General features: G+C 35.9%; 1 protein-coding gene across 1 annotated transcript; it reads left to right on the top strand.

Annotated features, from left to right (window-relative positions):
• Positions 1 to 8,884: 8,884 nt before the first annotated feature.
• On the top strand, positions 8,885 to 11,070 carry LOC114826650 (NAC domain-containing protein 43-like). Its single transcript, XM_029107367.2, has 3 exons — positions 8,885 to 9,219; positions 9,349 to 9,629; positions 9,822 to 11,070. Exons 1-3 carry the CDS (start codon positions 9,033 to 9,035, stop codon positions 10,548 to 10,550), a joined length of 1,197 nt encoding a protein of 398 aa, XP_028963200.2. The 5' UTR covers positions 8,885 to 9,032; the 3' UTR covers positions 10,551 to 11,070.
• Positions 11,071 to 15,317: the final 4,247 nt, after the last annotated feature.

The raw sequence follows: 15,317 nt of genomic DNA, 5'->3' as shown, positions 1-15,317 counted from the left end.
ATGTAGTATTTTATTTATTTATTTCCAAACTTGTGAGAAGCTGTCAATTTTTCATTTTAACTTTAACTTTAGACAATTACAAAACCCAACCCCTCCCCCCCAAACCCAAAAAAAAAAGAGTTAATAAGATGTTAATTGGCTAAAGTTCAAGGGTAAATTGGTTACAAAAGTTCATGGGTAATTGGCTAAAATTAAAGTACATGAAGGAGATTGGCCAATTATAAAAATTTAGAAGGTAATCGACCAAAATTAAAGTTTATGTCGGAAATTGAAACTCCTTACAAATTCAGAGAAAGAATTGGCGAATACCTTGTAATAAGATATATTAAAAGTACAACTTGTTTCAGTTTTCACCACTACTGTTAATGTCTAAGTTAAAACGTTTTTTTTCTTCTTCTTTTGAACAAAATAAATCGCTGGAATACAAGATTGTAAATCGATTACTTATAACGATCATGCCATAAATACGGGTGATAAATGAATTGAATCATGTTTTAAATTGTAGTGACCATTTAGGGATTTTAGGGTTTAAAGAATTTTTTGGGTGAAAAAACAGTTTTCCCGTGGAAACCTGATTTGGGATTGTTAAGCTGGAGAAGTTTTATGCATACTTGAAATACTTTTCATGTGGTGTATCATTTTTTTTTTAAACGTTAAATTTGATCATTTTTTTTAAACGTTAAATTCGATCAGTTGACTACCCTTCAGTTACTAAATCATGCGAACTGGAATAGATCCATGACTTTTTTATAAACCCTGTCTGTTATGTGAAACAATATGAACTCATGTAAATTCAATTCCTGAATAGTAAAACTTGTAATATATATGAGCAATTTTATAGCAACCAACGTTTGTTTCCAACTTTATTGCTTGTCATCATATACAGTGTCTATAATATATTTGGTATTGTCTACTAGCAATAACTTAGCACACTTGTTATTAGAGAATAGATTAATATGCATGTACGTATACCACAGTGGATGTTTAATTATCATGCATGTGTAACTGTAAGCTCAAATAATATGGGAAAAATATATGAATAATCGTCGGAAGAGAAGAAAAACTGGAGGAAAAAAAAAACAGGTGTAGAATTAACTATATATGCAACTGTACCTGACAACCTTCAACTACACGACTAATACGTATATAATATTACCCTTACAATTAAATATACCACATGTTTTTTATTATCTTACAATTAAATATACGACATGCTTTTCATTCGGTCCCAATTTTTAATTTCTCTGATCTTTATCTGTTCCATGATGAGCCTGAGTAAGTTCCCACAACCACAAGTCCTGAAGCTACTAATATCCCTCATGCGTCAAGGAAGATTAAATGAAACTCGAGGACGAGTTTTTTTTTAGAATAGGAGAATGATGCGGGAGACAGACCTTGAAGAAAACAATTTGAAGACCACTAGCATGCATTGGAATAATAAGGCTGTGTATTTTAATGACATAGGAACTTGTCAAGTCTTTTTTAGAGAGTTTCTTAGGAAGTTGTAGTATATTTATGTTCCTTTAAATATTGATGTATCAAAAGTCTTTGGGGAAGCTTGAATGAATTAAAATTGTATTTGCCTTGTGCAAGAGAGTGATTTCTCCTTCTAAAATCAAGCATTTGGCTTAGTCGTTTGAGCGAATCCATGATTAGCGACGTGAGCAAACTCCGTTGCCCCTGGTTAAGCGAATCCCAGGTTATCTATCCCCCTCTCCTCGATACCCTTAGTTTTGTCCTGCATCAAAGAGTCCCATTAATTGGTAAATCGTGTACGTACTAGTGATCCCACCAATCTGTCTACAAGTTCTTTAGGTCTCGTTAATGCAGTACGTCTTAACAGTAAAATACAAATGTAATGTTCCTTAGTTGGTTAGTTTCGTGCTTGATATATACTTAATTATAATTAGTTGAGGGCTTGAACCATGAATCTAGCTTGAAATTTTGATATTCAAGCTCAAATTGAAATAGCAGTTTAACTAGTTTATGTATGAGCTGGTTAATTTCTGTATATCTCAAGGCTCTCATACCTGTGCTGTCATGTTTGAGTAGATGAAGAAACAAATAAACGGGTTGTGTTTTGACACGTCGATATTCTATTATAATACAATGTTAAAATGAGCATTTAACTAATAAGTGAAGAGACTTAACACTTCGTATTCTCTAATATGGATAGAAAAATGGAACTTTAACGAAACACTCTCGGCACTGTTCACTTTAACGAAAAATCACATTTTTACACTAAAAAGTCAATCCTGGTACTATTCATTGTACATTTTATTTTGTCCTTATCGTTAAAACTCAAAGTTTTCAAGTTTTTTTCATTAATTTTCCTTAGAAACAATGAATAACATTATAAATGATAATTCATAGCACATGCGCACTGGTTTAACCAACTAATTAGAAGGCTAACGAACCAATAACAACCTAATTAAACAGGTAAAACTAAAATTTTGATGCGCCTTTATGACAAAGCAATAATGTAGTCTTAACTTCTATAACTTGAGTTTAAATTGTGCACGTGTCATAATGGGATGCTCATTCTCTAACTCTTTCTCGGCTCTCCCTTTCTCCGATGAAACAAACCATCATCATCACCAAAAATTTCGGCTTGTTCAACATCAAAACCACCATTATCTGCATGTCTTCACCACCATAAACCCAGTATTGACTTTCGTTTCATTGAAAACGAATCCTAACCTGGAGTTCGAAGAACAAGGTTTTGGGCCGAGATTTCTAGGCGTGATTCAGACAATTACCAGTCATCTTTTGAACTCAAAACAGGTATAAATCGATTCCTCATGTTGTGTAGATGAATTTTCATGTGTGGATCGTGTGATTTGGTGGAGAAATGAGAAAGTTATAACGATTTAAAGTTTGCCCAGTTTCTGGCTACCTCCGCCACTTTCGAGGCGTTTTCCGGAAAAATCATGGCGAGATAGTCATCGTGTAAGGTACCAATCTCTTCATCTCGTCGAGAAATATAATTTCCGTTTTTGAATCACTTGATTTCGTTGAGTATTAATAAAGTTATGGACGTTGAAAGGTTGCCCAGAAATTCTGGCGAATTTCCCTGTTTTCCTGCGGACAGCCGTCTTTCAGGCTATTTCCTGGCCTTCTCCGGGGACCATTTGGACTCCAAGTATGTATAATCGTATTATACTTGTTTAGTTTCGTTTTAGTATATTATGGGTTGAATTTGGTTGACAAACAAGTGAGATATGGAGTTCCAAAGATTGCCCAGAAAATCTGCAGAATCCGGCAAAATTTCGTTAAGGTCCACCACTGGAATATTATAGCAATCGATGATCCGACCGTTGAATCATCACTAAAATTTAATATGTTATAGTTCGTAATATTTGAGAAACGTAGGAACTTACGGATTGGGAATCCAACGTACGGATCTTCCTGAATTGGATTTGTAAGTTTATAAAATAAAACGTTAACCGCCACTTGAATTTGCAATTGGTAGAGATCTGGCCATTGGATCGTAATGAAACATTAGTATGTTGTTCTAGAAGCATAATGTGGATCTTTGGAAGTTACGGATCGGAAATCTGAAATGCGGATCTTCCGGATCGAGTTATGTAGGGTTGTAGATCCTACCGTCGATCTTTGACCGACGGTTGACTTTTGGTCAATGGGTCTCAAATCATTCTAGATCGTCCTTGGGGATGTGTTTTATGTAAATTACGTGTTCTATCAGTAAGGATTCTGAGATGTGATTTGATAATTGTTCTAGGCATCGATGATTCGTGACGCCTAGAAGTTTGTGCTAAGAAATTGTAGCGCATGCTCCAGGTGAGTGGGCTTTTGGTTTTCTATATATACGTATGTATGCTTTACGTTTTTCTCAAAAATTGTTTTAAATGAAATGTGATTGAAATGCCATGTCATACTTGCGTTATATTTTAGTATATGTATTAGTGTAGTTATGCATAATGTTGCATGACGCTGCGAACGCACAAGTAAGCTTCAAGTGAGTATATATTGATGGTAGCAATGGTGGTGTGTATGATTATGATGAGTTGCATTTAGTGATTAATATCCTGCACCCTGGTGTTAGTGCTCCGTCCATGGCCAGGACCTAGCCTTCACGTGATCGTTCACCTCCCGCACCATAATCTCACCTTTGATCCAAGGCAGGTGTCAGCCTGTCGTACAAACCACATTAGGTGGTTCCGACTCGTAGGTGGCTTGCGATACTTTGCACAGCCTTCACGTGATCATAGCACTTGAGCGTATTTATTTACACTTAGCCTGTTGTACATACCACATTAGATGGTTCCGACTCATGTGTAAGATTTGATTGATGAGCAATGGACTCAGCCGTACAGGTCACATTAGGTGACTCCGGCTGATATGTCATTTTATATTGATTCATTTCACCTGGCTTGCTTATTCGTTGTTGAGATGATTGACATGGCATACACCTGGTTTCACTCCTCTCGAGCATAGTTCTTATATATGTATGTAGTATTATTTTCTGGGAAATTATATAGGTTTTACGGTGAGGGGTTATTACTTTTTGGAAAGATAAATAGTTTTTTTTAAAAGCTTTGTTTTTGCTCACTAACATTTTTTGTTTTGCGCCCCTCCAAGTTTGAGTTGCTGAAAGTTCGTATCGACGAGGATTCATGGCGAATCTAGTATAAGTGGCTACCTCTGAGGGTATGATCTTTACCCACACTACTGTACTTTATTTATGCTCAGACGACACGTGTGAAGTGAGTGCATACCCGTTCACCAGCGCACTCTGATATTTTAAGCACTCTTAGGTTTAAATTTATTCACATATTCCATATAACTGCACTTTATGGCTTCGTCACCTTTCTGGTGTCGGCCAGCACAGCTTGTTTCGGAGTCCTAGTGAACATTCCGAGTCGAGGTATGTCATATATCTTACATAGCAGAATTTCACTATACCCCTTGAATAGATATAATATCTTTTTTGGCCTTCAAGACAAGGTGTATGTGAGGCAGTTCTTGAGTTTTTAGTGGCCTAGGGCTAAAGATTAAATTGGGGCATTTTTTGACCCATTATTTTCTCAAGAAAAATAAAAAGTACAAATTGTCTGTCTCCATTAGGGCTGGGTTCGGTTCTTATCGGTTCGGTTTTTTGCCAAAACCGAAACCAAACCGAATTTTCGGTTCGGTTCGGTTCGGCCCAAATTTTTTTCGGTTTTTTTCGGTTCGGTTTTTTTTTCGGTTCGGTTTTTCCGGTTCGGTTTCGGTTTTTTTTTTTTTTTTTGTTCCTCCAAAAAATGCAAAACAACCACAACATAAGATAGAAATAGAAAATATGACATGTTTCCATCTCCCCGAATGCGAATCATATGCAATATGCTTAAACAAACATCAATTATTTATACAGAGAGAGGATGATAGCATCAATCCTAATCCAGATTCACAGGATTTACCTGAAGAATTGGACCAGCATAATACAGTACACTTGGTTGTCCAGTTATCTGCAATGTAAGGTAGTAAATTGGCTTACTTATTCTTAGTATTCTCTCAAGTACATGTTTTGAAAATATAAAAGCAAAAGAGTTATTCTCTCAAGTACTTATTCTTAGTATTCTCTCAAGTACATCCTCCCTTGAATTGATCACTTCAAATAAATGTTCGGCTGTTGCTCTATCAACTGATCTTCCTGGTCTTCTCCATATTCTTATTAGGACCTTATCTCTTAAATGACCATAACTATCTTGCAACATAGCAACAAAGACACTTCCCCAAGCACCTGCACCTACACCAACTATCCGAAGCTCATCAAGCTTCTGCTCAACAGAATCACTTGAGTGGTGAAGCAACCCATTTGAGTAGACATTATCGGTCACTCCATCAGTCCTCCCAACCATTTTCTTCTTCTTTTTCTTCGTCCAATTAAACGCGTCTCCAAGCAACTTAATATATGCACAGCCAATTACAACAACAAATGCTCACAGACACTACAAATGTTTCCAATATTATACTCACTGAGAAGCGAAATCAAGATCAAACTGGCAATGATCAATCGTAAAAAGATCTCTTCGCTCTTTGAAGCTGCAAAACCTAACTTCCTAATTCCTAAATTCAAACAAACATACAAAGTTTGAAACAACTCACATCTGATTTTGTATCATAGATTCACACCACCCTCAACTGCACAGCTCAGATCAACAAATCACAACAACAAAATCGATTCGGAAAAAAACTTTAGATTTTCTTGGTGGGGTTTTCACCAAAATCTAAACAACCCCTTTTGTCAAACTTCCAGCTACCTTTTTCCCCTACCTTTTTGATCATATTAAATCACTAATCATCAAAACAAAAAACGAAAAACATAAAGCTGAAGGTATACCTGTAAAGAGAGGGAATTTGTGGGTCGAGACTCGAAATGGCGAGAGGAAGTCGTGGGTCGCGCCCGGGTCATGGGTCACGGGGGTGAGAGACTGATAGTGAGATGGCATCGGCGAGATGTGAGACAGGTCGCAGGTCACAGGTCGCTGGGAAGGAAGAAGACGAAGCGGAGAGAGACCCAGCGAGAGAGAGAGGAGGCTCGGCTGCACGAGATGGTTACTTGGTTAGGGTTAGACTGGAGGCAGGGAACGAGAGAGAAGAGAAGAGAGGAATGAAAAAAATAAAAGGTGCGGCTGCTAGTGGCTAGGGTTAGAAGAAAGGGTTTTGACGATTTCTCAAAAAAAGTTTAAAAACTCTTCTGAAATCCTGGAGGCATGAGGGTTCGAACCCATGCACTGGGGCTTTAAAAATTTCCCGGAAACCAACTTGACAACAGGTTATATTTTGTTATGATTGTATGACTAAACTATTTATAATATTGAAACAAATAATTAAATATATATATATATCGGTTCGGTTCGGTTTCCGAACCTCAAAAACCGAAACCGAACTGACCAGATTTGGTTCGGTTCGGTTTGACAGTTTCGGTTCGGTTTTTTTTCGGTTCGGTTTTTTTCGGTCTCGGTCCGGTTTGGTTTTCGGTTTTTTTCGGTTTTCGGTTTTTTGAACCCACCCCTAGTCTCCATAGATATGTCTCTTTTCAAGGCCTAAATCATAATAGTTCGACTAATATAAATATTAAGCGTACATTTATAAAAATTTATTCTTTTAGTGTTCCTAGAGGCAAAATCATCATTCAAATTTTTAAATCAAGCATTTCCAACAAATTTCCTTCTCCAAGATGGCCGTCCATTTAATCTTTTCTATGTCATAGTAGACTGCAAGTAATTTTTCAACAACTTCAATCGAATAACATATTTATTAGTTTCTTATTTTTCGCATAACTAAAGAGAGCTTCATGGATATATGAAAAGCAAGATTGAAAAAGAGAGAATGGAAGATAAAAAAGAATAAGGAATGTTAAACGCACGCTAGGTTTGTGAAAGAGAGAAGTGTATATTATAGTTAATTTTTTTTAATTGTTCTATTAATAAATAACTAGTTTGAGATTACTACAATCTAGTGATATTCTTTTTATTTGTGAATGAGTGATTTTAGGTTCGAATCTCGAAAATGGTGAGTTCGCAACTAATTTCTTCTTCATCCTTTAGTGTAAATATATCATTGTATAAAAAACTCTAAAAAAATTCTAATATTAAATATTTACATGTATACATATTAACAATAAAAACTTTGATGCCCCTTGAATAGAGGTTATGGACAGTTGCACTTCCTACCCTTACTCAAGAGCAACCACATACCATTTATAAAGGATAATACTTGGTTACTCACTAGCGAGTACTCTATTTTTAATTCTATCCAATGATATTTTAGCATGTTTGATTGTTTTAAAAATAATGGACATCTTATGCATTTATCTTGAACCTTAAAAATTAAGAAACACATTACATTTTTTATTAGATTTTAATCAGAAAGTGAGTACTTAGTAGTAATTAGTGAGTACATAAGTATTATTGGTTTATATGAAAACTATAGCAGCTTTGAGCTAAGGGCCGTTTGCACGTTACAATATGAGATTTACAATCATAGGGTTTTCTCTAGAAGCTCGGCTAATGTCATTTCTTCATGTCACATTTTTATCTTGTGAATTTTAATGAAAAGTTTCTGATATTGTTTATTTTAACGAAAAATTATATTTTTACACTAAAAAGTCAATTATGGTACTATTTACTTTACCCTTTATTTTATTTTTATCATTACAACTCAAAATTTTCAAATTCTTTTCATTAGTTTTTCTATTTATCTTTCTCCTCTAATGGGCAATGAAAGAGCAATCCCTACTGGAGGCAGATTGTCTGCCCTTGGGTGCTCTTCCCATCCCTTTCAATTTGTGCAGTTACGGTTAAGTCACGTCAATATTTTATATTCTTATTATTTTTTGTTTTATTATATATATAAAAAAAATTAATATAAAATATTGACGTAATTTAAATGTAACCGTACAAAATAAAAAAGAATGAAAAAAACATCTAAACAGAAGTGGAGACAATCTGCCTCCATCCCTACATACATACCCCACTATCTTTGTCACAGTGGTTGCACAAAAGAAAAAGGGGGCGGGAGAGAGAGAGATAGAGAGAGAATGGTCCGTGGCTGTTTACGACGTAGTTTTTTAAGGTCGAGGGTCACAGTTGTAGAGGGTCTCAGTCGTGGATGTGAGTTTGCACCCTACACTAAAGCTAGTTTCCAACACGGTCCTATATGTGGGACCCCTTGTTGATGCCCACATCCATGGACCCCACGTCTTTCCACTTCCGTGTAATGCAAGGTGAGAGGCCCTTCTCATAACATAATGAAACAAACCCTACACTTTGAAAAAATCATCTGTACACGTGTCCTATGAGAACCAAAAGCTTGAATTTTTTTCATGTATATTCTCACCACAACGTATATATATAGTCCTCCCCACATTGTTCTTTGCGTACACCAACTTACTTTGTTGTTATTACCTCCTCTCTCTCTCTCGCTCTCTCTCTCTCTTCAGTATTACTCCATCGCTTTAACTACTTTATATTCTTTTGGATTCTTCAAAAAAAGATTTCAGAAACCTTTAATATTTGTTAATCAAAATGGCGCCTGAAAACATGAGCATATCTGTAAATGGGCAATCTCAAGTCCCTCCTGGTTTCAGGTTTCATCCAACCGAAGAGGAACTCTTGCAGTACTATTTGAAGAAGAAGGTCTCAAATCAGAGGATCGATCTCGATGTCATACGTGAAGTCGATCTCAATAAGCTTGAGCCATGGGATATACAAGGTACATATATACATATATACATATATATAAGTATATATATAATAAGACGTATACATCTATGTAGCCATTTTATATTTGAAACTAATTGCTTATTCATATGAACCAATGTTTTTAATGGAATTTTTGCAGAGAAGTGTAAGATAGGAACTGCACCACAGAATGATTGGTATTTCTTCAGCCATAAAGACAAGAAGTACCCGACTGGAATACGAACAAATCGTGCAACTGCTGCTGGATTCTGGAAGGCAACTGGCCGTGATAAAGTGATATGTAGCAACTGCAGGCGGATCGGTATGAGGAAGACTCTTGTGTTCTACAAAGGCCGAGCTCCCCATGGCCAAAAGTCTGATTGGATCATGCATGAATATAGACTCGACGACAATAATACTAGCAATTGCAATATCACTAATGTAAGCCATTTTCAGTACCCTACAATTATTTTTAATGAGAAATGATTTTCACATGTTCATTTTTTTCTCCATGTAGATGTTCCTTGTTTTCTAGACTACTACGAGTAATGAAATGTGTGGTTCAAAAACTGGAAATTCAACCATCTATCTGACAACAAAAGATGCTTATGTATGTTTTATTCATATGAACAGGTACCCACTGTTGTGGGAGATGCAGCACAAGAGGAGGGATGGGTGGTTTGCCGAATTTTCAAGAAGAAAAACCTCCACAAAATTTTGAGCAGCCCAATCTTGAATACTACTACATCCATCATAACAGAAACAAGAAATGGCCAATCACTGTTTGATTCGTGTCCCGAGGGAGCTTTGGAGCCAATACTTCATTACATGGGGAGGACATGCAATGAAGAAGAGAATGAAGCCTACATTAACAATAACAGCACAAGATTTAATCTCCAACCAATCAACATAGGCATTAGTAATACTAGTAATCACAATGGCTTCCATGAGAAGTTCTTGAAACTTCCGACCCTAGACAGCCCAAACTCCACAAGCAGCCAGGATTGTTACCAACCAAACATTCATGAGGGGATGATGGTCACAGAGAATAATAACAACCCGGTGAGTCCTTTTACTGATCATCACCAAAATATGGATTACCATGCACACCACATGGACTCAGGAATCACCAACTGGGCAGCTCTTGACCGCCTTGTGGCTTCACAACTCAATGGACAAACTGAGACCTCTAGGCAGTTAACTTGTTTCAATATCACTGACCCTTATGACAACAATGATCATGATCATGAACGCCAGTTACCAAGTACCCTACGAGGATCGTTGTCTTCATCCAACACCTACCATGCCATACACGACTACAACAACAGCGAGATCGACCTGTGGAATTTCGATCGACAATAATCATCATCGTTGTCATCCTCAGACACGCTTTGCCACGTGCCGAACGGTCCTATATAACTGAACAACCCAATATCATATAATATATATTATCATATAAGAATGTTATCAGTCCGTCCAAGTCAGAGAAATATCTATTTACAAGCACAGTAGTATATATAAACATGTATGTTAGATAAATAAAGTTTGTTTTGGAGTTTTAAGTGGGGTGGCATTGTCAAAGTACCATTATCTTCGCTTAATCACGATATCTACTATTAATTTTTTTCACTGTTCATGTCTAGAAGTATATATATATGGCAAAGGGTGTTGGAAAATATTAGTATTTTGGTTTATTTGAATGTTTGGTTTTCTGGGTTTAGCCCGTTAGAATTAGGTTTTGTTAGAGATTAGGGTTAATTTATTATAAATAGGATTCTTTGTTATTTATTAGAGAACAAGTCATTCACAATGTAGTCTCTTAGAGTTTTGTAGCTGTTTCGGCATTCTCAGTTAATTTAATAATATTCTTATTATTTTGTTAGTCTTGTTCGTTCCGCACTCTGATATTCAACTTGTTATCAAAGCAAGTTCAATCCTTCAGGATTTAATTTGCTTGGTTGGGTTGGTATCTGTTTGTCAGTACGTATGTATGCTAGTTTATTGTTGTTGGTTTAGTTAGCAGAAAAACAAAAAGAGGATTGTTGAAGCTTTCTTGTACTTTGCCGCACACTGTTCCTATCCTACATCAAGTTACCACCGCACAACCGTCGCTCCACCTCGCCGCCCTACAATCACGACTCCACTACTTGAATCGATTCCGCCATTGTCCACCGCCGTCTGCACCATGACCTGCTGAATCCGCTGCTACATTGTACCTGCATCCCCGCTGCCACATCTGGCTAGCCCAACCCTTGTCCTGTTGGAACCACCACTCCATCATCAGAACCCAAACCCGTATGCCGTTGCTACTGATCCATCCTGAACCACGTCTCTAAGATCTCACACCAAATCACCGCCATTTGTTGTTCCTGCAAACTTGTTGTTGCAAACTTGCTGAAATCAGTCTCTGCTTGACTAAGATCATCATTGTGCATATGTTGTTTAAACCATTCACCACTGCTCCCTGCGCGTCACGTCAGATCGGATATGATGAACCTCCCGCAGCCTTGGACCCAACCCTGTCACGTCGCCAAACTTGCATTTGTTGTGCTGCATCTTGCGACTCGAACCCACCAAGCCACTAGTTGGATTGGCCCGAGAGAATGAATTTGTTGATGGGCCAAACTTATTGAGTTGGGCTATTGTTTTATGTTAGTTTGAGGCCCACACGGATAACATGAAAATAACTTGCTCTTGATGTTTGTTGTTGCTAATGGGGTATGGGAATTTGTCTGTTTAGTGATGAAGTCCATACTCCCAACGTTTGGTTGCCATAATTTGTTGATTGCTGGAATTGCTTGTTCGCTTGCTCGCCTACTCGCTTAGATTGTTCGTTTGCTCACTTGAACCGCTTGCCTGTCTATCCGTGTTGCAGAGCCTACCTGTCTGTCTGTCAGCCTAACAGAGCCAGATGTCCGCATCTGCTTGTTTGCAAGCCCATGTTGTATACCGCCATGAGTTTGACGGGGGGTGTTGGAAAATATTAGCATTTTGGTTTATTTGAATGTTTGGTTTTTTGGGTTTAGCTTGTTAGAATTAGGTTTTGTTAGAGATTAGAGTTAATTTATTATAAATAGGGTGTTTTGTTATTCATTTGAGAACAAGACATTCACAATGTAGTCTCTTAGGGTTTTGTAGCCGTTTCGGCATTCTCAGTTAGTTTAATAATATTCTTATTATTTTGTTAGTCTTGTTCGTTCTACACTCTGATATTCAACTGTGGTGACTATGAGTGGAGTACTACTGCTAGTTTTTTGATATTGTAAGATGATATTCAAGTTGGTGATGGACCATATAATCATCATCAATTAATCTTCGTGTCATGTGGCTTGTCGGTTTGTTTGTGGATATCGGAATTGGATCCTCCTGACCTAATAACACATGCTGTTGGATTTTGATCAAATGGCTACAAATAGGGGACCCTCTAAAAGTTATAATAATTGTAGTCAGTGGATCAAAATCCAACGGTCCGTATTAGTGGGTCAGAAGGATCTCGAAGATTTGCCTCGGAGAGGATCCTATTCCGTGGATATCGAGCCCCATGGCTCAACTTATCAATCGTCTTATCAGGGAGTTGAGTACTAATAATGGTAGGGATAATTGCATGCCGACTTGTGGGAAAATTGTATGTTTTGACTCTTTCGCTTTGTTGAATGAAAACAGGTTTTGCCTTGGACTATTGCGTGTTCAAGCAATCATTAAAGTTTTTTTTTGGGTCATCTTGGTTCTGGTCTTTAATCAACCTAATTGTTAGACTGAAATATTGTTTGTATAAATATTTTGATCAAGGTCCTTAACATCATTTAAGAGATTTAACTCATGCATTTATGCATTTAATGTTCCACAAATTATGAAATTTAAACAAATTCAAATAATATTTTTAAAATATAATAAATACTTAAAAATAAATATTAGATTATTCTTCAAAAAAGTATAGCAAGAAAATAATGTACCCATATAATTTTTAACATATTTTTAAAAATAACTACTGATATATTTTAAAACATAAAATAAATACATATAATTAGCATGGGTACATTTAGCAAAATTAAAAATGGGTAAAAATAAATAAAAAATATGGGTACAAATACAAATACTTTAAAAAATATGGACAAAAAAAGAAAGTAATATATGGGTCCAAATTAAAACTGAAAAGAAAATTGGTACAAATTAAAAAAGGGTTGCAAATTAAAAATGGGGTACAAACTGAAAATAAAAATATATAAAATATTTTCTTATTTAAATAATTAATGATGTTATTAATACCTAAGAACCTTAATCAAAAATTGAAAAAGAATAAGGTTTTAATCAATTAAGTAGTAAAACGAGAGATGATAACCTAATTTCTCCTCTTTTTTTTTTTTTTTTTTTTTCTCGGTTGGCCATATTAATTAAAACGTGCATCTATCAAGTTCACTTTTGTGCCTGTTTGCTTATACATAGACGATGTTAATTAGGTCCTATTTCTTATCTTATGCTCTTGGATTTAACCTAGCTTTGAAAGATGGTATGAAAGCTTAATTAGTTGTGTATGAAGTCCCAATAGGAAGTTAGCAAGGCTAAATCATTATTTGACATGAAGCCATATAATTAATAACTTTAACAAACTAACGTCAAATACAAATAACGTGATTAGATCGGAACAAACCTGCTTGACTAAGATGGTAAGATATTAATTATATATACCTTTGTTCCTGTGGAGACCAATATTATTTTTTACTTTAAGAGTAGTAGGTTGATTTGGATGTAAGATGAACTCAATCATAAATTCACATACGACATGATGCAACTCTCAATTAACCAACTTATTTTTAAGTTACAAAACTTGGCATGGTAGAGCAATAGTACAACATAATTTAATGCCAAACCAATTAGTAAGCATTATTTCGAGAGAATTTTTCCAAGATGAAAATTTTCCTTCAATTTAATCTGTGTATTGACATTGGACCAAAGTGAGACTGACCAGTAATTCTTCATACACCAAACCAACAAATTTCCTTTTACTCTGAGTAGCTCATCATACAAATAAATGTCCAATGTCCAATGATGCGCACACACGTACACGTAGGCTGGCAAACGGGTTGTGTGTGTCGTGTTCGTGTCGTTTTTATGCAACACCTGTTATCTTGACGGATCCTTAACAGGTTGGGTCACTTTACCCAACAGGTAAAGTGACCCGACCTATTATGACCCCGTTAAGAAAAATATATTTTTTTCTTAAATTTGCATATACCGCACATTACAACATAAATATTACTTCAAAACATTAAAACACATTTGTCGTTTAAGTACTACATCTACACTCGAAAATAAGAGCCTAATAAAAAAAACATTCATACACTACTAGTCTATTACAAAATATTAAATGTGCAAGGATATACAAAATGAAAAAGTTTTTGTTTTCAAGGTTGTGAAGCCTTTTTCAAAAGTTTGCAAACATGCCACAACCATTGGTTTTTGTTTTGAATGTTTGTAAACATGCCCCAACCCAGAAACTCCAGAATCTCCAAAATAAAAAAACCTTAGAAACCTCATACCAAAAAAATCCCCAGCCATTAGTTTTAATTTTAACGAAAATCCAAAATCACTAGTTTTTGAAAAAAAACGCAGAATACCCAAAAATACAAAATTCATACATTTGTGTGCTTGCATGTGTGTGGTTTTCTTATGGCTGCCGGAGTCGAGTTGAAGGAAGTGAACGAAGGAGGATACGAGAGAGATGCGGATTAAGAAGACGGCGTGGGAGTAAGTTTGGACTGGAGAGATCAGAGTGAATGAGATAGAAGAGAAGGATAGCCTCCAACCTAATGCACAATGGAGGACAGCTGAGATTAAATCCCAGCCGATCCAGTGGTCACCAATTTTCTAAATTTAATGTAATATATATATATATATATATATTATAGTTTTTAGGGGTATAAAATTGTTAAATTAATATATATAATTATTATAATATTTTTTTAGATTATTAAACTAATATTTTACTTATCGTGTATCGTGTTATCCACGTGTATACTCGACCATTATCTTAACAGGTGATTATCAGGTTACCCGATAACGACCCGATTCGATATCGTGTCGACATGAACAACTGTTAATTTTATGTCGTGTCAGGTTATTGAGTCGTGT

Source organism: Malus domestica, chromosome 08, assembly GCF_042453785.1.
Source record: "Malus domestica chromosome 08, GDT2T_hap1".
NCBI classification, from domain to species: domain Eukaryota; kingdom Viridiplantae; phylum Streptophyta; class Magnoliopsida; order Rosales; family Rosaceae; genus Malus; species Malus domestica.
The sequence above is the reverse complement of the archived record's forward strand: the minus strand, read 5'-3'. Positions and strand labels throughout refer to the sequence as shown.